At 41.2% G+C, this 24,874-nt stretch overlaps 1 protein-coding gene across 2 annotated transcripts in view; it reads right to left on the bottom strand.

Annotated features, from left to right (window-relative positions):
* The window catches only part of commd1 (copper metabolism (Murr1) domain containing 1), a 118,197-nt gene that overhangs the window by 55,935 nt on the left and 37,388 nt on the right, over window positions 1–24,874 (bottom strand). For both annotated transcript variants that reach the window (XM_041214257.1, XM_041214265.1), the window contains exon 2: window positions 23,298–23,579. In XM_041214257.1, coding sequence (XP_041070191.1) covers window positions 23,298–23,579 — 282 coding nt within the window. The remainder of the gene's footprint in view (window positions 1–23,297; window positions 23,580–24,874) is intronic.

Raw genomic sequence — 24,874 nt, forward strand, 5'->3', positions numbered from 1 at the left:
CTGCTCAAAAAAGTGAGCACAGAGACAAAGGAGGCAGAAGAAGAGTTCGGCATCGTGCCAAGCCCGAAAATCATTGAGCTACCTTGACTACAGCTCCTCGGACCCTGCTTCCTGTAAGGATTCCATTCCATTCTCTGTTCCTTCGCCTCCGTTACATCTGTTCCCATGATGTCACTTTCCAAAATGGTGCTTTTGATATGTCTTCCTTAACTGAAGTTTCCCACCCATTGTGGCTGACAGGGCCCTCAACTGTGTCCGACCCATCTCCCGTGCCTCTTCCCCTCCCTCCCAGAACCATGATAGGGTCTCCCCTTGTCCTCACTTTTCACTCCACCAGCCTCCGCATTAAAAGGATTATCCTCTGCTAATTCTGCCAACTCTAGCATGATGCCACCACCAAACACATCTTCCCCTCACCCCCCATCGTGTCATCATTCCTTACAGACCGTTCTCTCTGGGGCACCCTGCTCCACTCCTCCAACACCTCATCCCCTTCCCACAGCACCATCCCATGCAAATCTCAGAAGGTGCAACAGCTGCCCCTTTACCTCCTCACCGTCCAAGGGCCCAAACACTCCTTTCAGGTGAAGCAGTGCTTCACTTGCACTTTCTTCAATTTTTCACTGCTCCCAATGCAGTCTCCTCTATATTGGGGAGACCAAATGCAGACTGGCTGACCACTTGAGAACACCTTCGGTCTGTTCGCAAGCATGACCCAGACCTTCCTTTCACTTGCCATTTCAACACACCATCATGCTCTCATGCTCACATGTTCGTCCTTGGCCTGCTGCAATGTTCCAATGAAGCCCAACACAAACTGGAGGAACAGCACCTCATCTTCCAGTTCGGCACTTTACAGCCTTCAGGACTTAACACTGAGTTCAACAACTTCAGAGTATGAATTCTCTCCTCCATCTTTATCCTTTTTTTAATCCATTTTTTAAAACTTATTTTTTTAAATTATTGATTGTTCTTTCCCATTTTTATCCCTTTTCCATTCTTTTTCTCCAACCACTGCTGCCTCCCCCCACCCCACCCCCAAAGGGCCACCTGTCACTTGTTCCATGTTGTTCTTTCACAGAGTGCTTACCCTTGTTCTGCTATTAACACATTCTGCTTTCATACCTTTATGCCACTATCAACACCTCCTTTAGCCCTTACCACTACCATTAACACTCTTTGTCTTTTCATTCATGACATCTTTGTCAATCTCTCCTTAGACCCCACCTATCACTGGCCTTCTTTTCAGCTTCACTGCTCCACCTCCTTAAACAGTATAAATTTCATCACATTTCTACTACTCTTTAGCTCTGAAGGGTCATACAGAATTGAAACGTTAACTCTGTTTCTCTCTCTCCACAGATGCTGTCAGATCTACTGAGTTTTTCCAGCGTTTTCTGTTTTTATTACTGCCCATTCCTGGCATTGGTCTCGTCAACTATCTCTGAAGTGCTTCTACTGCATTTACATCCTTCCTTAAATAAGGAGACCAATACTGTAGACAGTACTCCAGATGTGGTCTCACCAGTACACTGTATAACTGAAGCATATCCTTCTTACTTTAACCTCCTTACTTTTGTAATCAATTTCCCTCACAATAAGCCATAACATTCTAGCTTTCCTAATTATTTGCTGTACCTGCATTCTCACCTTTTGTGATTCATGCACTTGGACACCCAGATCTCGCCAAACCTCAGAGTTCTGCAACCTCTCACCATTTAGCTAATATGCTTCTTTTTTATTCTTCCTCCCAAAATGGACAATTTCACATTTGCCCACATTATATTCCATTTGCCAGGTCTTTGTTCACTCACTTAACTTATGTTACTTGTAGCCTCCTTAAATTCGCTTCACAACTTACTTTCTTACCTATCTTTGAGCCATAAGCAAATTTAGCAACCATAACTTCAGTCCCTTCATCCAAGTCATTTATATAGATTGTAAAAAGTTGAGGCCCCAGCACTGATCCATGTGCGATACAACTCGTTGCATCCCGCCAACCATAAAATGACCCATTTATGCCTGTTTCCTGTTAGCTAGCCAATCTTCTGTCCATGGCCAATACATTACCCCCTATCAAATGTCTTATGAAAACAGTATGTCCACCGGCTCCCCTTTAGCCACAGCATGTGGCTCCTACAAAGAACTCCAATAAATTGGTTAAATGTGATTTCTCTCGCCTAAAACCATGTTGACTCTGCCTAATTATCTTGAATTTATCGAACTGCCCTGCTATAATGTCTTTAATAACAGCTTCTAACATTTTCCCTATGACAGATGTTAGGTTAACAGGCCTGTAGTTTGTTGCTTTCTGTCTCTCTCCCTTTTTAAATAAAGGAATTACATTTGCTATTTTCCAATTTAATGGAACCTTGCCCGAATCCAGGGAGTTTTCAAAAATTTAAACCAAGGCATCAACTATCTCGCTAGCCACTTCTTTCAAAACCCTAGGATGGAGTATCGTATATCATAAAACTCAAGTTAACTAACTTTTCCTGAAAAACGACATGGGCAATGTATATACTGTCTTCAGTTTACTTTGATTTGGATTTTTGCTTTCTAAATATTAACAGTTAGAAAGAAGCAAACAGTATTTATAATCTCAGTATATTTTTGTGGAGTTCCAGCTGCAGGGTATTGCGATTAAGCGGCTGAAGTTAAATTGTTTTAACTGGCAATGAGATATTTCATTGTATGCATTCCTATACCTGGGCAAATATAGGACAAATGGAATCAATTGGTAGACTTCTACCTTTATCTGAGCTCTATGCCTTTCTGTCAGATCTTCTTTCAATTATTACTTCAATCATGTATGGCACAGATGTCTCTTATTAAAATTCTGCTTGGGGCATCTCAAATGTTCTGCAGCATCACAAACCAACTGTAACCCTATTTTATTGAAAGGGCAAGCACGCTTGAGGGGCCGAATGGCCTTCTTCTATTTCTTATGTTCTTAACGTTGCTGAAAAGTTGCCACATCCACAGTCTTCACCCTTTCATCATCTGCCAAAAAATATTTTGTATAATTTTTGCAATTCCTCATTTCCACCCTCTCTTTTACAAGGACAGTGAGAATATTGAAATTATTTGGTTCATAAGAACATAAGAAATAGGAGCAGGAGGAGAGGCCCCTCAAGCCTGCCCCACCATTCAATAAGATCATGGCTGATCTGCCCCAGGCCTCAACTCCTCTTTTGTGCCAGCTCCTCATTGCCCTCAACTCCCTGACATTTCAAAAATCTATCTACCTCCTCTTCAAATACTTAAGTGATCTAGCCCTGACAACTCTGAGGTAGAGAATTCCAGACATTCACTACCTTCAAAGAAGAAGTTCCTTTGCATCTTATTTTAAATGAGTGTCCCCTTATTCTGTAACTATGTCGCCTAGTTCGAGATTCCCCCACTAGTGGAAATATTTTCTCAACATCTACCCTGTCAAGCCCCCTCAGAATCTTGTACGTTTCAATAAGATCAACCTTCATTCTTCTAAACTCTAATAAATAAAAGCCTAACTTGTTCTTGATAAGACAACCACTTCACCCCAGGAATCTCTTTTGAACTGCCTCCAATGCCAGTATATCCTTTCTTAAATATGGGGACCAAAACTGTAAGCAGTACTCCGGGTGCAGCCTCACCAACACCCTGTACAGTTTTAACAAAATTCCCTATTTTTAAACTCCAACCCCATAGCAATACAGGACAAAATTCCATTTGCCTTCTTAATTACTTGCTGCACCTGCATGCTAACCTTTTATGTTTCATGCACAAGAACACCCATATCCCTCTGTGTTGCACTTTTTTGGAGTCTCTCTCCATTTAAATAATAGGCTGCCTTTTGATTCTTCCTATCAAAGTGCATGACCTTACTCTTTCCTACATTAAACTCCATCAGTCAAGTTTTTGCCCACTCACTCAACCTATCTATATCCCCTTGCAGATTCTTTTTGTCCTCATCACAACATGCCCTCCCACCTATTTTTGGGACGTTGTCTTTTCCCTCAATTGTGTAAATAATTTCTCTGTATCTACCCAAACAAATCTCTATAAATTCTAAGCACCACAACAGATCATCCCTTGACCATCAAACTTGAGGAAATGTAAACCAAATTTATGCAAACTGTCTTCATAAGTTTACCCTTTAAGCCCCATCATTCCATTGAATCACTGTACCAGCTACAAGACCAACACATCCTTCCAAGTGTGCTGTCCAAAACTGAACTTAGTACACCAGATGTGGTCTGACCAAGGCACTATGGTCGTTGGCATTTCCATCTATACAAGATGATGGTCATATGGCAAATCAACTTAGTTATGAATAGGGTAGCTTCAAATAGCGCACTTTTGCTGATGGCTGGAGAGGCCAATCCATGAGGGGCAGATTCTGCATATGAAGTGGTCATCGGGTATCGTTGTAGGTTGTTGTTATCAGTGTTGGTGCCTGTTGCCAAACTGTTGTAGCCACGGTGGTGCACACCAGCTCACAGGTGATATCACCATTTCCCTGTCATCAGCTAGTGTCTCTCACCTGCAAAAACTGATGCTTAGACCTTCATGTCACACTTGTAAACATGCTGGTAGCAGAGCTTTGGGAATCCTACTAGTCTCCTGGCTCCAGTTACCTCACTACACAAGCAAAAGAGAGACATGTTGCTGAAGCTTTTTGTCTTGTATTCATCAGGACAAATGCAAGAATGCCAAATTTCAAACAACAACAATTTATACTACAGGAGAAAAGAGTGCTGATCGTTTGGCAAGTAAATTCTGATGGCCACAGAGAAAGCAATGGCGAAGTGTAGGCTCTCCAAGCTCTTGGATAATTCAAAGGCTCGAACATATCTCTTTTGTTAGCAGAAAACAGGTCCATGTGTATGATATGTCATTTCTAGCAAGTGTAAATGAGCCACATTAACAGCTCGACTGATTATCCTAAATTGGTTGTTAGTGCAGCTATTAGTGCACTCAGGATTGTTTAGCAAGTGTTGCTCAAATGCAAAATCACATCTCACAGTAGAGCTTAGGAGATGAAAAATGTCTGGCCTACTTCAAATCACCTTGGAAAGGAAAACTCTCTCAAAAATTTGAACACCAGGTTAAGCAAGCTGTTTCACACTGCTACTATACTGTGACTATGAAAATTGTATTTTCCACTAACAGGATGCTGCCGTCAGTCCAAAAAGGTGTTCTGCTTACCACAAGATTGAACATTATATATGAATTTCAGTGTCAGTGCAATGCCAGGTACATAAGCTGTATGCCCCGATGATTGGCTGATTGAATTAAACAGCATGTTCCTTCAGTTGCTTGTAATAGGCAGAGCATGGACCTTACTCAACCAGCCAGGGCTTGCAAAACCCAAAACAAAATATCTGGTTTTTCATTATGCTGGCTGACGGATAAGTATTAGCCAGGACATTGTGGAAACACTCCTTTTCTTCCAATAGTGGTATGGGATCTTTTACATACATCTGAAAGAGCAGATGGGAGCCTTGTCTCACCTGAAAGACGGAGCAGTGATAGAAAAAGTGATCAGTAGCTGATTTCCTTTACTAACCCAAGACACAAGACTCTGAAGCTAATTACATCTCTCACTCCACTGAAATCAGATAACTCCGTATACTCCAGAAATCAACTAAATCATTTATTTTAAAGAGAAATTTTGTAACAGATTTTTAATTCCCCTCACATTACATTTGATTCTTACTTCCCACTTACATATTCTGAGCCATAATTATAACAGCATTTGTTGAGAAAGCTGATATCTGTTTGCAGCAAAATCAATTTACAATCCAACTACCTTGAACCCAACTTTAAACAGAGTATATTAAACAAACACATCTTCCTAAAATTCAACATTTGCTGTTTCATGCTGAGTGCAATTAAGCACTGCTTTTTACAATAGACACCAACTCTTTGAACTGCAGCAAACAATCGAAGAATGGAAAAAGCTACAGCTTAACTAGAAATGAACATTAGATTTTGAGTAGCCAATTGTGACTGTTAATGATCTTTACATAAACAGGAAGCAGTCCATGTCCAAATACAGCAAGACCTAGACAATATCCAGGCTTGTGCTGACAAGTGGCAAGTAACATTTGCGCCACCCAAGTGTCAGGCAATGACCATCTCCAACAAGAGAGAATCCAACCATCACCCCTTGATGTTCAATGGCATTACCATCACTGAATCCCCCACTATCAACATCCTGGGGGTTACCACTGACCAGAAACTGGACTAGTCATGTAAATACTGTGGCTGTAAGAGGTCAGAGGCTAGGAATTGTGCAACAAGTAACTCACCCTCTGACTCCCCAAAGCCTGCCCACCATCTACAAGGCACAAGTCAGGAGTGTGATGGAATACTCCCCACTTGCCTGGATGAGTGCAGTTCCCACAACACTCAAGAAGCTTGACACCATCCAGGACAAAACAGCCCACTTGACTGGCACCACATCCAAACATTTACCCCCTCCACCACTGATGCACAGGTGCAGCAGTGTGTACCATCTACAAGATGCACTGCAGGAATTCACCAAGGTTCCTTCAACAGCACCTTTCAAACCCACGACCACTACTATCTAGAAGGGCAAGGGCAGCAGACACATGGGAACACCACCACCTGGAAGTTCTCCTCCAAGTCACTCACCATCCTGACTTGGAAATATATCACCGTTCCTTCATTGTTGCTGGGTTAAAATCCTGGAACTCCTTTCCTAACAGCACTGTGGATGTACCTACACCACATGGACTGCAGCAGTTCAAGGAGGCAGCTCACCACCACTTTCTCAAGGGCAACTAGGGATGGGCAATAAATGCTGGCCCAGCCAGCAAAGCCCACATCCAGAAAATGAATTAAAAAAAATAGGCAAGTTACATTTCTGTGCACTTCAAAATTAACTGTTCTTTCCAGAGTTATATACCTGCCCACTTTGCAAAAACACCCTTCATGTCACACAACTAAATTTTCCATCAAAAATGCCAACTAGATCTAGAGTATTTCTTTCCTAAATATCTTGCCTGACATCTTAAGTCTATGATCTGTAGCATCCAAGAAGTTCAGATTCCATTTTCAGAAGATTCAATATCAGAATTGAATTAATTTAAAACTATTGATGTGTGTAAAGTGTTTGCCTCAAAAAAATCTAACTGAAAGATTAAATTACCATGTAATTTTTTGTTATTGTTTGTGGGACCTTGCTACTGCAAATTGGCTGCCATGTTTCCTACATTATAACAGTGTCAAGAATAATAATCCATTGGCTGTGAAGCATTTTAGGACATCCTGAGATAGTGAATCAGCTGGATGGATAGAAAGACAAATGAGTGGGTTAGATCAAAATTAGAAGCCCAGGGATCAAAAGAGGTTGCTAAGTACAGTAAGAGAGAATGATAGTTAAGTATGGACATTGGAAGCAAAGACCCCTCAGCCTTGTCCTAGCAACAACTGAAGGAGAGGCCGAGGAAAAATAGAAGGGGCAGAATAAAAGAATCAGATGGGTGGGTAATAATGAGATGTCGACTGATGGAGGCTTGAAGAATGTCATGTCCAGAAGGCATGAAAAAAGATCATAAGCTGTTTAAATCAAACATTACTTTGATTATTTAAAAAATGGACCAAAAACACGGCTGCTAAAGATCACATGATTTTCAAGTTGGCTAGAGCTCTGAAAACTTCCAACAGTAAATACAAGACGAAGCTCAACCCTCATCCTTGTGAAATCCCACACTTATCATTGCATTAACTCATTACAACCAACAAAACAAGGAAGCAGCAAACAGTCTGTCTCCCAGCCTGGAGTTATAACAAAGAGACACATCGAAACTTATTATACTGCAGAGGCGCAAATAGCCACCAGTTATCTCCTAAGGTGAACAATGGATTTTGACCAGAGACACAGAAACTGATTGTTAATCTGAAACTGACTCATCAGTGGGTAATACTACATGACCTAAGCTCCTACGGCTTTTGGAAAGTTTTAACGGTACATTCCTGGAGCCCCAGGGCAGTCTGCTGTTAACATCTAGCCTGTCAAACCAAGGCCGGACTCCAAGCTGACAATAAAGTCTGCCTCAAGTCTAAACCTCGTTTTTGGGAAGATTCTTGCCATTGCCTATAGAGCATACCAAGTCTCTGTATACCAACCTCATCTTGCTGTGGCATCACCAACTTTGAAGGAATTTGGCAACTCCTGCTTTCAGCTAGCTGAACCTGTCTGAACTTTAACTTCTATATGAGGAAACTCTCCTTGGACTCTAACATTCATGTGAATTAATACTCCTATCTTTGTTTTTATTTTGTTCTAAGTTATTTCCAATTGTAGAACTCTTTTCTTTCCTAACTCCTCCTTGTTTGCATGTATGTAGCTGCGGTGACCATCCCCAGGTTTGAATGTCTGAATAAACAATACTTCTGATTTAACACCAAGAAAGTTTACTGTGAGTCACATTAAAATTGACTTCACAAACCGAGGGTTTGGGGAAACATGCCACAATCTATTTAAAAAATTAAAACACCTCTGCTTACAGGCAGATGGTGAGAAAAATAAAGCAGTTCAGTTCGCCTCTCCGTAACAAGTAGCAAGATGATGCCAATGGCCCCACTAAGGCTATGATGATAACAAATGAATGAGTTATTGAATGTTACTGTATAAATGGGAGTTTTTTTCTTTGTGATTAACACTGAAGGTGTTATAAGCCTTAAAGCAAAATGTAGCACCTTCACATTTGGAGACATGAACAAGCACTGAACAGAGAAAAAGCTTTTCATCCACTCAAACCTTTCCCTCCACAGAAAATGCAGTTTGCTTGGTCACCAACTCTAAGCAACGTAGATAAAATTTCATGAAATTACTCTCATACCTTGAAAACATTCAAACTCTATTCCAGAATGGAAGAATAATTTGCATAAGGACCAGTGCATTATAATTGTTCTTCCCAAATATGTTTGAGACATGATGTTGCCCTCATTTCTAGCAGCGCCAGCCCCCAGCAAATGGGCAAACCAGTGCAAGGAAAAGTTGAGATTTCCTGTATAAAATAGGTAGGTTTTGGGAAATGGTGGTGACTTATTTGAAAACGGTGTATTCATATTAGAAATATAATTCTTAGACATGCTGGTCAGGGTTTTCTGTGCTCCAGAGCTTAGAATACATTTATTCACTTTACCAAACAAAACATCATAAGCCCAAAAGCAGAAAATTCTGGCCACATAATCAGTTACTCAAAAGCAACATGGTCTGAAAAAGGTGACAGTGAAATTGAGATTTGATAGCTTAGTCTATGCAGGCCACCTACTTGAGTGTTAGCTTCTGCTGCCTGCTTATGGAAGGTCCTAAATATCTGATCCATCGAATGCCCATCAGCACAGTTAACAAACAGATTGAGAATATTTGAGCAAATTTACTATGATTTCTCCTCAGCAGAAGATGCCTTTGAGACATCATGTCATTGTTGCATGCTAAACACAAAAATAATTACATAGGAGGTAGTATAAGGCTTTTGCAAATAGTGTTGCAACCTTGAAACATTCATGCTCAAAGCATCTAGGTACTATTAGAAACACAACCTGTGAAATCACTAGGAAACTCTGACTAGTTTGCAGTAAACATCACACTGTTTAGTACAGAATCACATACATGGGTCAACAAAACAGAACTGCAGCAGTTTTCATCCAACACTTACAAATGTCATCATAGAAATTAGTTGAAGGGGAAACATTTTCAGAGCTCTTTCTGTTTTGAATTTTTGTCTTGTAGTTTACTTTGGAGCAATTTCTAGAAGTAATATTTATCGAAACACTACAAGAAACATGGAGCTTTGATTTATTGCACTGACAAGTTAATGGGTTGATTTGAACACAACATACTTAAACTAAAGCCTCAGCTTCAATTTGCCTGTCATTTTATTTCTCCACCTTGCTCTCACACTGATATCTCTGGCCTTGGCCTGCTGCACTGTTCCAGTGAAGCCCAGCCTAAGCTTGAAGAACAGCGCCTCATCTTCTGACTAGGCACATTACAGCTTTCTGGACTTAACACGGAGTTCAACAATTCCAGACCATAACCTCTGCTCCCCTATTTTGCTTCCTTTCCACGTTTCAGTTTTTCTCTTATTTTTGCTTCAGTCAGCAGCGCACCTGCTCTGGACACATCTTTTTATTTCTTTTCTTGCCCCATCACCATTCCCTTTGGCCCTGGAGAACTAACTTTTCTGTCATTCAATCTCTCCTATCTTCCACCCTATCACATACCTTCCGTTTGTCAGTGTCCTGCCCATTCCTTTTTTCAAAACCTATTATGTCTCTAACTTTTCAGTTTTGATGAAAAGTCATTGACCTGGAACATTAACTTTGTTCTCTCTCCACAGATGCTGCCTAACCTGCTGAATCTTGCCAGCATTTTCTGTTTTTATACTAAAACATCTGAAGTCCAGTTTACAATGTTTGCTGCACTCTCTCCGTTGCTGGAAATCACTGTGCACAAGGCCCAATGACCCTTACACCACTGATCCTCAGTGAACAAAATTGTACAGCCCTCTTAAGTGGTTTTTGATGCTGAGGAAGACATGATTAACAAGTGGAAGCACATGCAAAATAAGTGCTGGTAGAAACACTTTACATAAGTAATAGAACTGATAAGTTTATACTGAAGGAGGGTAAGAACAGTTATAAAGGATGGTAAGGTAGAAACTGTAAGAAGTGTGAAAATACACATATTTTGCTGCAGTAAGCCACTGTGGGTGACCTTACAGCAAACAGAATTTTAGCTACATCCCAACTTTGAGGGAACAATAAGCTCAGAGAACACACAAGATGGAAAGTACCTCCGGCAATAGTACAGAAGACTTTTGCTCCAGAATTTGCCACCCACCCCACTGCCAACCAAGCTGTTCCAGTACAGCTACAACACTGGCATCTACCCAGCAATGTGCAAAATTGTCCAGGTATGTCCTTATTATGACACGGCAGGTGATGTGTGCCAGGAAGATCAAATCCACGAGGGAAATTTGATCATGTGGTCACAATGATATTGCAATTCATAACAAATTGGGGGCTCTTTGCGGGATATATTTGAAAATCCTTGAATGGTTTGGAGTTGGTGAATCTTAAGGTTATGAGTACGAGAAGTACTTTGAATTCAGGAGCTGGTGTGAGGTTTCTTTTTAAAAAGTTGTGAGGCTGCAATATGGCTTTGGCAATTGCCAAGTCTTGTCTGGAAGTTGAAGTTATAACTTTTGTTGGTTTACAAAAGGTAACTAAAGCTGAAATTGGCAAATAAGTTACAATTAGGATTACCTGCAGCATAACTGGAGGTACAGCACAGCATTTGAAATTCGAAGGAAGACCCAAGAGACCAGAGTTCTCCAAGGGGTGGGTCATTGGAATGGGCTCAAATTCAGTTGCAAATGAAAAAAACTTGAGCTAGAGGCAGAAGAAAAAGCAAAGGAAGGAGAAAGGGCATTCCAAAGGAACAGACAGAAAGGCAGGAGAGAGAAAGAAAATAGGAAAGGGAATTAGAAATGGCGAGGTTAGAAAAGGGGAAGGGGAAAAAGAGAGAGAATTCCAGCTTAAAAAGCTGGCAGTTAAAAAAGAGACACCAGAGGAAGGACTTATTTCCAAATCAGAGCCCTGTGGGGAGCTGTTTAAATTTGTACAAGCTCTTGATGTTGAAGCACTCTTTATTTCATTTGAGAAGATAGCTAAACAGATGAAATGGCCACAGGAAAACTGGACATTGTTACAATCTAGGTTGGGTAGGGCACGTGAGGTTTATGCTTCACTGTCAGAAATGTCAATGGACTATGATCTGGTAAAAAAAAAGCTATTTTGAGTGCATGGATGTTCGTTCCTGAGGCATACAGGCAGAAATTTAGGAATATGAGAAAACAGCCTGGGAAAACTTATATTGATTTTGAGAGAGTAAAACAAAGTAATTTTGGCCGGTGGATACAGGCATTAAAGATGAAACAACATATGCAGCTCTGACAGAAGTAATTCTTTTGGAAGAATTTAAAGATTCAATTCCTTTGGTAGTGAGAACTCATGTGGGGGAAGAGGGTTAAAATAGTAAGACCAGCAGCAGAGATAGCGGATGATGAAGTTAGTTCATAAATCTAAACCGTTTTTATCATCATTTTAAATCAGAGGATAGAAAGGGGGAAGGTGAAAGGAAGGTGGGTAGTCAGGGAAGAGAAGGAGCAGGTGGAAATTCCCAGGAAGATTTTTCTCAGACTAAAAAGGAAGGGGCTGAGGGTAGAAGTGACACTGGAAAATTGACGAGTTTTCATTGTAATAAAGTTGGGCACATGAAGTCAATGTGTTGGAAGTTGCAGGGAAAATCTGTTGGGATTATTGTGATGCAGAAAAGTTCTGGAAGTAAAAGTACTGTGGGTTCTGAGGTTCAGGAAAAGGGAAAAAACAGTGGTTTGTGTAGAGGTGAAGCAGGAAGCAGTGATAGGCAAATAAATGGGAATATGTTCACAATTTATGTAAGGGAGTTCTGAGGAACAGGTTGCAGAAATGGGGCAGTCTTTCCATGAGTTCAGGGTGAAGTTGGTAAAGATTAAAATTTTAAGAAATACAGGGGCTGGTCAATTGCTAATGTTTTGGGATAGTGATATTTGTTGTTCAGAGGGAATATTGCAGGAACAGGCAATAAGAAGTGGGATTCACAGAGATACTAAACCTATTCCATTGTGAAAGGTAAATTTAAAGAGTAAGTGGAAAACAGATGAGGTGATTGTTGGAGTAGTGGAAAAATTGCCCTTTACAGCTGTTCAATTTATTTTAGGCAATGATATAGCTGGGTCCCAGATGTGGGTGATGCCTATGGTAGTTGAGCAGCTTGTAGAGGTGCTTTCAACAGAAGTGCTGCAGAAAGAGCATCCTGGATTGTTTCCAAAGTGTGTGATAACAAGATCATAAGCTCACAGGTTGAAACAAGAAGAACAGGAAATTAAAAGGCAGGAAGAAGTCGTAGAAGTTCAATTAGCTGACATTGTTTTTGATAAGATTATTCAGGAAGAAAGAATGGAGGATATTGCAGTGGAGCTATTAGGGATGCTCCTATTGCATCAACTGGATTTTGTCTTTTCGAATTAATTTATGGTCATGAGGTAAGGGGGCTACTGAAATTGATCCATGAGAAATTGGTGGGCCAAAATTCAGAAGATACTCTCCTGGATTATGCATCAAACTTCAGAGAAAGATTGGACAGAATGAGAGTTAGCCAGGGAACATTTAAAGATATCACAGCAAGTGATGAAAGTGAAGGTAGACAGGAAAGCTACAGCTCAGTTTTGTTGCTGGGTAAAATGTGCTAGTTCTATTACCAGTAGTGGGTGACACATTAAAGGCAAGGTTTAGTGGGCCTTAGAGGATTGAAAAGAAACTGAGCAAAGTAAATTATTTAAAAAATACTCCAGATAGAAGAAAAAAGCCAAGGAGGCATCACGTAAATATACTTAAAAAGTACTTTGACAGGGAAGAAGACCAAAAGGAGGTATTAGTGATGGTGGTTAACAAGAATGAGATAGAAATGAAGGAATCTGAAATTGATTTTCCTCTAATCAAATTGGAGAGCCATCTCAGCTCCAGGACATCACTGCAGGAGCTTCTCAGGGTAGTGTCCTAGGCCCAACCATCTTCAGTTGCTTCATTAATGACCTTCCTTCCATCATAAGGTCAGAGGTGGGGATGTTCGTTAATAATTATGCAATGTTCAGCACCATTCGTGACTCCTCAGATGCTGAAGCAGTCCATGTCCAAATGTAGCAAAACCTGGACAATATCCAGGCTTGGGCTGACAAATAGCAAGTAACATTCGTGCCACACAAGTGTCAAGCAACGACCATCTCTAAATAAGAGAGAAGCCAACCATCACCACTTGATGTTCAATGGCATTACCATCACTGAATCCCCTAACACCACACTGGGAGTTACCATTGACCAGAAACTGAACTGGGCTAGCCACATAAATACCATGGCTACAAGAACAGGAAAGAGGCTAGGAATCCTGCTATGAGTAACTCAATTCATGCCTCCCCAAAGCCTGTCCATCATCTACAAGGCACAATTCAGGAGTGCGATGGAATACTCCCCACTTGCCGGGATGAGTGAGCTCCCACAACACTCAAGAAGCTCGACACCATTCAGCACAAAGCAGCCCACTTGATTGGCACCACATCCACAAACATTCACTCCCTCCACCACCGATGCACAGTAGCAACATTAGTGTATGCCATCTACAGGATGCACTGCAGGAACTCACCAAGGCTCCTTAGACAGCATCTTCCAAACCCATGTTCACCACCAGCTCGTAGGCCAAGGGCAGCAGGTAGATGGGAACACCGTCACCTGGAAGTTCCCCTCCAAGTCACTCACCATCTTGACTTGGAAATATATTACCGGTCCTTCACATCGCTGGGTCAAAATCCTGAAACTCCCTTCCTAACAGCACTATGGGTGTACCTATGCAACATGGACTGCAGCAATTCAAGAAAGCAGCTCACCACCACATTCTCAAGGGCAAATAGGGATGAGCAATAAATGCTGGCCCAGCCACTGAAGCCCACATCCCATGAATGAAAATAAATTTTTTTTTAAGAGGGTACTTGAAAATTTAAATGTAATATTGAGTTATCTTCCAAACAAGTGTCAAAGTGATTTGGAGGAGCTATTGCAGTCACATATAGCTATTTGCGGGAATAAGCTGGGGAGAACAAATTTAGCTTTACAGGATGTGTGTGTAGAACTTTTGTCTTCAATAAGGCAACATCCTTATAGATTAAATCCAGCAAAGCTATCACAAGTACAGAAATTGAATTCATGCTTCAAAATGATATCATTGAGTCTGGGTGCAGCAACTGGAGTTCACCTATTGTACTGGTACAGAAACCAGATGGAACACAAAGACTGTGTGTGGACTACCAAAAGGTGAATGTGGTGACAAAAGCGGATTCATATCCTATACCACAGTTGGAAAATTGCATTGAGAAAGGGGACAAAGTTTATCACAAAGATTGACTTGTGAAGTGGATATTAGGAGGTACCGTCATTGGAAAGAGCAAATGAGAGATCAGCTTTTGTGATGCCAGTTGGATTATGTCAGTTTAAAGTCATGCCATTTGGTTTGAAAAATGCACCTGCAACATTTCAAAGACTGACAAAGTAATTGCAGATCTGAGCAATTATGCCATTTATATTGACGACTTGATAGTTTTCAGTCAATTGTGGGAGGAGCATTTACAACATCTGGAAGAATTATTTAGTCAACCACAAGAAGCTAATTTGATGAACTTAGCTAAAAGTGAATTGGCAAAAGTGCAAGTTATATATCTAGGCCATACAACTGGACATGATAAGGTGGCTCTGAGCGATGTGAAAGTCAAGGCTATCATGGAATTCCACCTACCTACAACAAAATGAGAAGTTTTGAGATTTCTGGGCATGAGTGGGTTTTATCAGAAATTTGTACCAAATTTTTTGCACTGTCGTTGCTCCACTGACTGAACTATTAAAAAAGAACGGGAGTGTCGGAAGGCATTTGACAGTTCGAGAACTGTATTGGCTACGACACCAGTTGTGGCAATACCCAATTATGCCAAGCAATTTAAGTTGGCTGTTGGATGCAAGCAATACAGGCATTGGGTCTGGGAGGTCCCAGTTGCTTGCCATTTCAACACTCTACCCTGCTCTTATGCCCACATGTCCATCCTTGGCCTGCTGCAATATTCTAGTGAAGCTCAACACAAACTGGAAGAACAGCACCTCATCTTCCAACTAGGCACTTTACAATCTTCCGGACTGAATATTGAGTTCAACAATTTTAGATCGTGAACTCTCTCCCCTATCCCATCCCAATCCCCTTTCCGATCCCCCTTTTTTCTAATAATTTATATATTTTTCTTTTCCCACCTATTTCCATTATTTGTAAATGTATTTCCATTCATTGTTTTATCTCTACCTTTTAGCCTATTTCGATCCCTTCCCCCACCCCACCAGGGCTATCTGTACCTTGCTCATCCTGCTTTCTACCCTTAATGTCACCTATTAGCACATTCCTTAGATAATATCACCACCTCTTTGCCCTTTTGTCTATGACATCTTTTGGCTATCTCCACCTATCACTGGCCCTCTATCCAGCTCTACCTGTCCCACCCCCCTACCCTTAAACCAGCTTATAATTCACCTTATTTCTAGTTTTCCTTAGTTCTGTGAAGAGTCATACGGACTCAAAACATTAACTGTATTCCTCTCCGCAGATGCTGTCAGACCTGCTGAGTTTTTCCAGGTATTTTTATTTGTATATATTTTGTTCTGTTAATGCACGCATCTGGCAATGTAATAGTGTGAGCATATAGATAAGTATGAGAGATAATGTAAGATGGGTTAAAAAAAACGAAGCTTTCTTTTAAAATTATGACGGTTCATTTTCTATTAAGGAGGGGGTGTCATGAATGTATAATAATTCTCAATGTCACTGATTTATTGTAATAGTGGGTTAATGGTGGAGTTTGGATTAGTTTGTGTGTGGGATTTAATTGAACTGGAGACAGTTGGTCTGGAGGCTTTGAGTTATCAACAAAGAAGGTAGGCTTGAAATGGTAAATACGTAAACATGGCTGAAGTTTTAGAATGTGAAGTGCATGGAAATTTTGCTTTTATAGATAAATTAGGTTAGTTTGAATTTCAAAGAGATGGTAAGATGTTACACCTAGCCAGATGAAGCTAAGCCAAGCTGTGTTTATTTTTCGCAAAAGTTAATGATAAAAGTTAGTACCATGAAAGATTTATGTTATGAGAAAAGTAAAGTTGCGAAGACATATGGGAATAATGGAATTTACATTAAAAAGGGACAAACATGTTTAAAGGAGATGAGGCTGTGTCAGAAGGGGAAGACATTCTAAGATCTAACAAGTGTGAAAAGCCTCCAAACTCTGTGCATCAAGTTGCTGTCCACAGGAACCGAAGCTAAGAAAACTCATTTTGAATTCAACTGTCAAGGGTATTGTGTTGCTTTGCCTGGGTCTGTTTAAATCTATTTGTTTTTACTGTTGCCACAACGGTGGTGTAACTGGAAGCCAGGTTAATTAGGAATTATTATGGTAGTAATTTGTAGACGTATGTGCTTAGAATCTTTTTTAATAAATGTTCAATTTAGTTTTGTAAAAAATCTAAGTCTGGGTGGACTTATTACTACTGAATTCAAGGCACGCGCCTCAAAATAAAATACAAATCGCAAATCGTTGTAGTCGCGTGATTAAGTTTCCCTTGTGGATTTGATTTGCCTGGCACACATCATCTCTCGCGTCATAACAGTCCTGTACACAAAAAGCAGGACCAACCCAACCTGGCCAAGTACCAACCCACTGGTCTACTCTTGATCATCAGTAAAGCGATGGAAGGGGTCATCAACAGTGCTATCAAGCGGCAGTTGCTTAGCAATAACCTGCTCACTGATGCTCAGTTTGGGTTCCAGCATGGTCAATCAGCTCCTGACTTTAATACAGCCTTCGTTCAATCGTGGATAAAAGAGCTGAACTCAAAGGTCAGGTGAGAGTGACTGGCCTCAACATTAAAGGCAGCATTTGACCGCATGTGGCATCAGGAAGCCCTAAGAAAACTAGAGTCAATGGGTATCAAGGGGAAAAATTCTCTACTGGTTGGAGTCATACCTAGCAAAAGGGAGATGATTGAGATTGTTGGAAATCAATCATCTTAGTTCCAGGACATTACTGCAGGAGTTCCTCAGGATAGTGTCCTAGGCCCAACCATCTTCAGCTGCTTCATCAATGATCTTCCCTCCTTCATAAGGTCAGAAATGGGGATGTTTGCTGATGATTGCACAATGTTCAAGCTAATTTTACTAAGATGGGATACAATTTGGTCCAAGTGGACTAGAAGCAGCTACTTGCAGATAAAACTGTGTTGGAGCAGTGGGAGGCATTCAAGGAGAAAATGATAGCGAGAGTACAGAGCAAACATGCTCCTGTAAAGACAAAGTGGGGGACCAAGTCTGGAGAACCCTGGATGTTAAGGGATATAAAGATTAGGATTAAGAAAAAAAAGAAGCTTATGCAGATACCGAGGGCTTAATACAGCAGAGTCCCTACAATATAAAAAGTGCAGGAGGGACTTAAAAAGGAAATTAGGAAAGCTAAGAAAAAGCATTGGTGGGTAGAATAAAGGAAAACCCAAAGGTTTTTTTAAAATTTACAGGAGCAAGAGAATAACAAGGGAAAGAGGAGGGCCATTTAGGGCCATAGAGGTAATCTGCGTGTTGAGCCAGAAGATGTGGGTACAGTCCTCAATGAATACTTTGCATCGGTCTTCACAATAGAAAAAGATGATGCAGGTATAGGCATCAGGGTGGAGGACTGTGAAATATTAGAGGAAATTAAGAGAGAGAGAGAGAGAGAGAGAGAGAGAGAGAGAGAGAAAAAGAGATGAGAGAGAGAGAGAAAGAGAGAGGGAGGGAGGGAGAGTAAAAAAGGAGAGAAAGAGAAAAAGAGAGAGAAGAGGTGCTAGCAGGTTTAACGGCCTCAAAAGTGGATAAATCCGCAGACCCGGATGAGATGTATCCCAGGCTGTTGAGGGAGGCAAGGGAAGAGAAATCAGGGGCCCTGGCAGAAATTTTCCAATCCTCTCTGGCCACAGGTGAGGTGCCAGAGGACTGCTAGCATTGCTCCATTATTAAAAAGGAAGGAACAGATCGACCAGGAAATTACAGGCCAGTCTGTCTAACCTCGGTGGTGGGGAAGTTACTAGAAAGATTTCTGAGGGACAGAATATGTCTGCACTTGGAGAGACACGGATTAATCAGGGATAGTCAGCATGGATTTGTTAAGGGAAGGTCATGTTTGACAAATTTGATCGAATGTTTTGAGGAGGTGACCAGGAGTGTTGATGAGGGTAACGCATTTGATGTGGTGTACATGGGCTTTCGCAAGGCTTTTGATAAGGTCCCACATGGCAGACTGGTCAAAAAAGTAAGAGCCCATGGGATCCAAAGCAAAGTGGCACGTTGGATCCAAAATTGGCTAATAGGTAGGGAGCAGAAGGCGATGGTAGAGGGATGTTTGTGCCTAGAAGTCTGTTTCCAGTGAGGTTCTGCAGGGCTCAGTGCTCGGGCCCTTGCTGTTTCTAGTGCACATAAATGATATGAACTTAAATGTAGGGGGTATGATCAAGAAGTTCATGGATGACACGAAAATTGCTCGGGGGGGTCAATAGTAAGGAAGATAGCCATAAACTGCTGGAGGATATCAATGGACCGGTCAGGTGGAAAGGGCAGTGGCAAATGGAATTCAGCCCAGAAAAAAGTGTGAGGTAAAGTATTTGGGCATGGTTAACAAAGCAAGGGATTACACAATGAATAGTGGGACCCTGGAAAGTGAAGATCAAAGGGACCTTGGTGTGCATACCACAGATCCCTGAAGGTAGCAGGGCAGGTAGATAAGGTGATTAAGGCGGCACGAGGTACTTGCCTTTATTAGTCGAGGCGTAGAATACAAGAGCAGGGAGTTTATGCTGGAACTGTAGCTGGTTAGGCCACAATTGGAGTACTGCGTGTAGTTCTGGTCACCACATTATAGGAAGGATGTGATTGCACTGCAGAGGGTGCAGAGAAGATTTGCCAGGATGCTGCCTGGGCTGAAGGATCTGAGCTATGAAGAAAGAATGGATAGACTGGGATTGTTTTCCTTGGAGCAGTGAAGGTCAAGGTGGGACCTGATAGAGGTATACGAGGGGCACAGATAGGGTGGATAGGAAAGCACTTTTTCCTTTAGTAGAGGGGTCAATAGCCAGAAGGTATAGATTTAAGGTAAGAGGTAGGAGTTGAGGAGAATTTTTTTCACCCAGAGGGCAGTCAGAGTCTGGAACTCTGCCTGAGAGGGTTGTTGAATCTGAAACTTTCATAATATTTAAGAAGCATTTAGATATTCACTTGCATTGTCACAGCCTCCAGGGCTATGGGCCAAACGCTGGAAAATGGGATTTGTGTAGTCAGAATGGCCTCCTTCTGTGCTGTAAACGTCTATGAGCCCAGCTCCATTCACAACTCCTCAGATACTGAATCAGTCCATGTCCAAATGCAGCATGACTTGGACAATATCCAGGCTTGGGTTAACAAGGGGCAAGTAACATTTGCGCCACACAAGTGCCAGGCAATGACCATCTCCAACAAGAGAGAATCTAACAATTGCCCCTTGACGTTCAATAGCATTACCATCACTGAATCCCTCGTTATCAACATCCTTGGGGTTACCATTACCCAGAAACTGAACTGGGCTAGCCAAATAAATACCATGGCTACAAGAGCAGGTCCAAGGCAAGTAATCTTGTGGCGAGTAACTCACCTCCTGTCTCTCCAAAGCCTGTCCACCATCTACATGGCACAGGTCAGGAATGTGATGGAATACTACCCACTTGCCTGGATGAGTGCAGCTGCAACAACACTCAAGAAGCTCGACACCATCCAGGACAAAGCAGCCCACTTGATTGGCACCACATCCACAAACATTCACTCCCTCCACCACTGATGTACAGTGGCAGCAGTGTGTACCATCTATAAGATGCACTGCAGAAACTCACCAAGGCTCCTTGGAAAGCACTTTCCAAACCCACGACAGCTATCATTTAGAAGGGTGCGGGCAGCAGACACATGGGAACACCACCAGCTGTAAGTTCCCCTCCAAGCCACTTGCCATCCTAACTTGGAAATATATCACCGTTCCTTCTGTCGCTGGGTCAAAATCCTGGAACTCCCTCCCTAACAGCACTGTGGGTATACCTACACTACATGGACTGCAGCAATTCAAGAAGACAGCTCACCACCACCTTCTCAGGGGCAGTTAGGGATGGGCAATAAAAGCTGGCCTAGCCAGTGACACCAACGTCCCGTGAATGATTTAAAAAAAAGTTAAGACTATGTAAAGCAACAGGGAAGGAATCCATGAGAAGGTAAAAGTGATTTAAGGTCAGTAAAACTGCTGTAGCTATGCAAATAAAAGTTTAAAAAACAAATGGTAACACAATTATTAAAACATTTCATAATCCAATTAATACTAAAAAAAGGTAAATACATCCCCAATATAGTGGAGGCAGTTCGACCACAATCACATGAAGTAGGTTTAAAGAAAACCTGTTCCAACATTTTAACCATTTTTTAAATAGTAGGCTTGGGGTTGTGTTGGGGTTGTGTTGGGGTTGTGTTGGGGTTGTGTTGGGGTTGGGCGGGGTGGTGGGTGGGGAGAGAGAAAGAGAGGAGGGAGGACAGAATTGCCACTGGACAGATTTGCTATGAAATGTTTTGTGATTGGGAAGGTAAAGGGATTAGAACATTCTTCTGGGAAAAAAAAGTGTTGATAATTTAACTGGTTTACACTATTGAAATTCTAACAAATGTCCTTTGTTCATTTGAGGTGCTCTTAAAAGAACACAAGTTCTTTCTTGTAGAATACAGATCAAGACCTGGCAGAAAAAAACACATTTGGCATTTGCAATCCAAGACATGTGGACTCTATGGTTTGTAGAGAAGACAGGAACTATGCCAGAGAGTAGGTTATGAAACACTTTATAAATTTATATGGGCTTAGAGATGGAAATGGTTTCTAGCAATAGATTGGTTTATGAGATAAATATAAATTACGTATTTTGAGAGTACTACAGGAAGCGGCAGGTGAACGCAAGAGATATCTATGATTGGATTGTATACAAATTGTCCAAAGTACTTAGCCACAATGATATTTACAACATGTACTAAATCCATGGCCTCCGCTGCTGTCAACTATATAAATCTAAAATGGTTTACTGGATTGAGGGAGTGACAAAGACAGTGACTGCTGATATACTAGCACATTTGAAGGGGAACGTGCTAGGTGGGCAAACTGGGAGGCAAGTAAATTGGTGAAATTAAAGGGGCAATATGCCCTGTGAGGATGGAGCGACTGGTGATGTTGCTTGTAAAGAGGCAGCAATGAATGCCTGGGTGGTCCTTTGCAAAATGTTGAAAAAGACACAGGCCTTATCGTAAGGAGATTCAAGCCTGTGAAAGTGGCAGGACAGTCCAACAACAGGAGTAGTGGTGGGTTTGGGGTAGGGGAGTAAAGCATCAACGAACAAAGAAAATAAGAGGTGGCTTGATCGGATGACAGTTAGGGGAGGAAAAGCAGAGAATGATCCAAGAAGAAAACAAACTGAGATAGAAGCAGTGGGTCCTGCTAGAAGTGTATGCCTCGAGTCAGAGTTGGGCTATGACAGACTCAGTTTGAACAGTATGCCAACACACACCATCCAGACTCATGCGCTTTGACAGTCACTGAGCTATAGTAACTTGTGGAGCCATAGTCAGGCTATCAACAACTTGAAGACATTAAAAGATCATAACATATATTGTTTTTTTATGGAACGTTTAAAGAAGTTTAAAATGATTTAGCATACTCATGCATGCAGAAGTGCTCTTTTATAGTTTTCTTACAATGGATTTCTATTCAGAATGTCAGCCACACAAAAGCTCACAAGAAACAGATGTAAAAGGCACTTTGAAAATATGTATAATTCATTCCCCTTGAAATTAAAATTCTAGTATCTAATCTTGCCATTAATTCTGAGCTACAGATACAGTAGGAGCTTACCATTCGAAAAACTCCCTACTATTTCAAAAATCATAGATTAATACAGCACATAAGGAAGCCATTTGGTCTATCAAATCTACGTCAGGAGACTCAAAGTGAGCTTATTCTGAGCAGAAGTCGGGATTGTGTTTAGGATCTGTACATTCCAGATTTTGGGTGAGGGGGGACAGAAAAAGAGGGGGAAAAGAAATCAGCTCATCACCACCATCTGCCAATTCCTGCTGTAAGTGCATGTATGTAATTGCCCAGTGAAGGCAGTCAGAACCAGCTGCAATTGCTCATGCCCCTTTCTTTCCTCACAGTCTGATAGCTTTCCAGCACTTCATAATAAGGATTACACAAAGAAAACACATTCATCTTCATCAGATACCAAAAGTCTCTCAATGACACAGAACTGTATTAGCAGGGAGTCAATGTGTTTAGGAAAGTGGAGAGAGGACAACAGATTTGGTTGGGAAAAATTCTATTATAAAAATAGTGAACTTCAAGCTACATATTTTTGTACTTCTTATAATGACCTCTAATCACACCTCTGGATTTAGCGTCTGATCAGTGGAACTTATGAATGATGACCAAGATGGTAATTGCTGCTATGAATATTGTAAGAAATACAGGTGAAGATTCTTTACCTCCTCCCAATGTGCCATTCCCAGGCTCCGTTCTTACCTGATCATTCTTTCCAAGTTCAAACTCCACAATAGCAACAGGTGTGTTTATTTGATCCAAGTGTCTGGATTGAGACTTCAGGTCAACTCTCCAACTTAGATTCCGCAGGCAGTTCTCCCACTTGCTCTGATTAATAAGGCTCTCTCGGATTTTAACTTTATGAATTTTCCAAAATTTTGTTAAAACTGCCGCTTGCTCCAGTGTAATTCCTTTTTGTTTCTTGGTCTGCGCCGTTAAGAAGGCTTCCAGCTGGTTGAAGTCCATGTCTGCAGATGTTATCGACTGTTGGGATGAAACACATATTAGATCTAAAGCGTTAGCCATCGTACACCAAAGCCATTTGTTTAAGAGATTCAGCACAAATCAAAGTCTGACTAGAGAGGATGGAGAGTACATTCTACAAAAATATGCTGAAAAGACACAGCATTTGATAACTTTTCCCCATCATTACTCAACTTAAATACAATTTGCAATTTTATACAGTGTCAGCCTTCCCATAGTGGGTAGCACTCTCGCCTCTGAGTCAGAAGGTTGTGAGTCCAAGTCCCACTCTAGGACTTGAGCACAAAAATCAAGACGGACACTCCAGTGCAGTAGAGGTGCCACTCTCTGATGCATGCAACCCCAGAGATGGAGTTAAAGCCAACATCAGTAACTCACCATGGCTCTCGTGAAATCACAACGTGAACAAGCATTCAAGTTTCATATTTGGCACTTAAGTGCTGTCAGTCAATCTCTGTCATCGTGCTAACGCATGCATATGCTTTCTCTTTGCTGCTCAATTTAGAGAGATCAGTGAGTGGTTTGATTTAAAAATAAATTAAGGAAAGCAGCACTTTTGGGCCGTAAAAGGCTCTTTATATTCCTGTAATGCTGGAGTTCAGCTGAAGAGAGAAGTATTTTGTCATGAGTCACTTTATCTCTTGCTACCCTTATACATAAACGAAGGCTGTTCAGCAAGTTTGTTGTATAGCGTCATGATGCAAATACACTGACATTCAACACCATCTACACATCAGCTCTTGGAGTAGGTAGGAACAGTCAGTCCTGATGGCAACATACAGGACTGAAACATTCACAGAACAGCTAGATTTCACTTTTGAAGCCAGCCTACGATAGACAGAATCAGTGGTCTGCAACAGGAGAACGCCCAGGGAGGTTCCTGGAGATTTGGATTATAAGTGATGGGTAGAATCTCTTTGGAAAGATATAGTATACAATTTAATGTTAACTATGGCTGTATTAGATTACAAAACCATAAATAATAGATTTACAATTTATCATAGAAGCAAATTATCAAGTAAAAGCATAGAATATTTCACTGCTTATAACTGCTACTAAAATTCTCAAATTGAGTGTTTTGGGGATTCAATGATTAACAATGTATAGCAGAAACAATGTTGAGCAATCTTCCTTTCTGGCAATAAAAATGCATGAAAGCCTCTATACCACAGTCCGAAGTGATTGAAGAACTGGTAGTTTGGAATTTTCCCAACTGGCCCACACAACAGCCTAAGGAATGACTAACATTAATAACGGGATTTAATCAAATAGGAAATGGCATTGACAACACGTCA

This window comes from Carcharodon carcharias, chromosome 2 (assembly GCF_017639515.1).
Source record: "Carcharodon carcharias isolate sCarCar2 chromosome 2, sCarCar2.pri, whole genome shotgun sequence".
NCBI lineage: Eukaryota > Metazoa > Chordata > Chondrichthyes > Lamniformes > Lamnidae > Carcharodon > Carcharodon carcharias.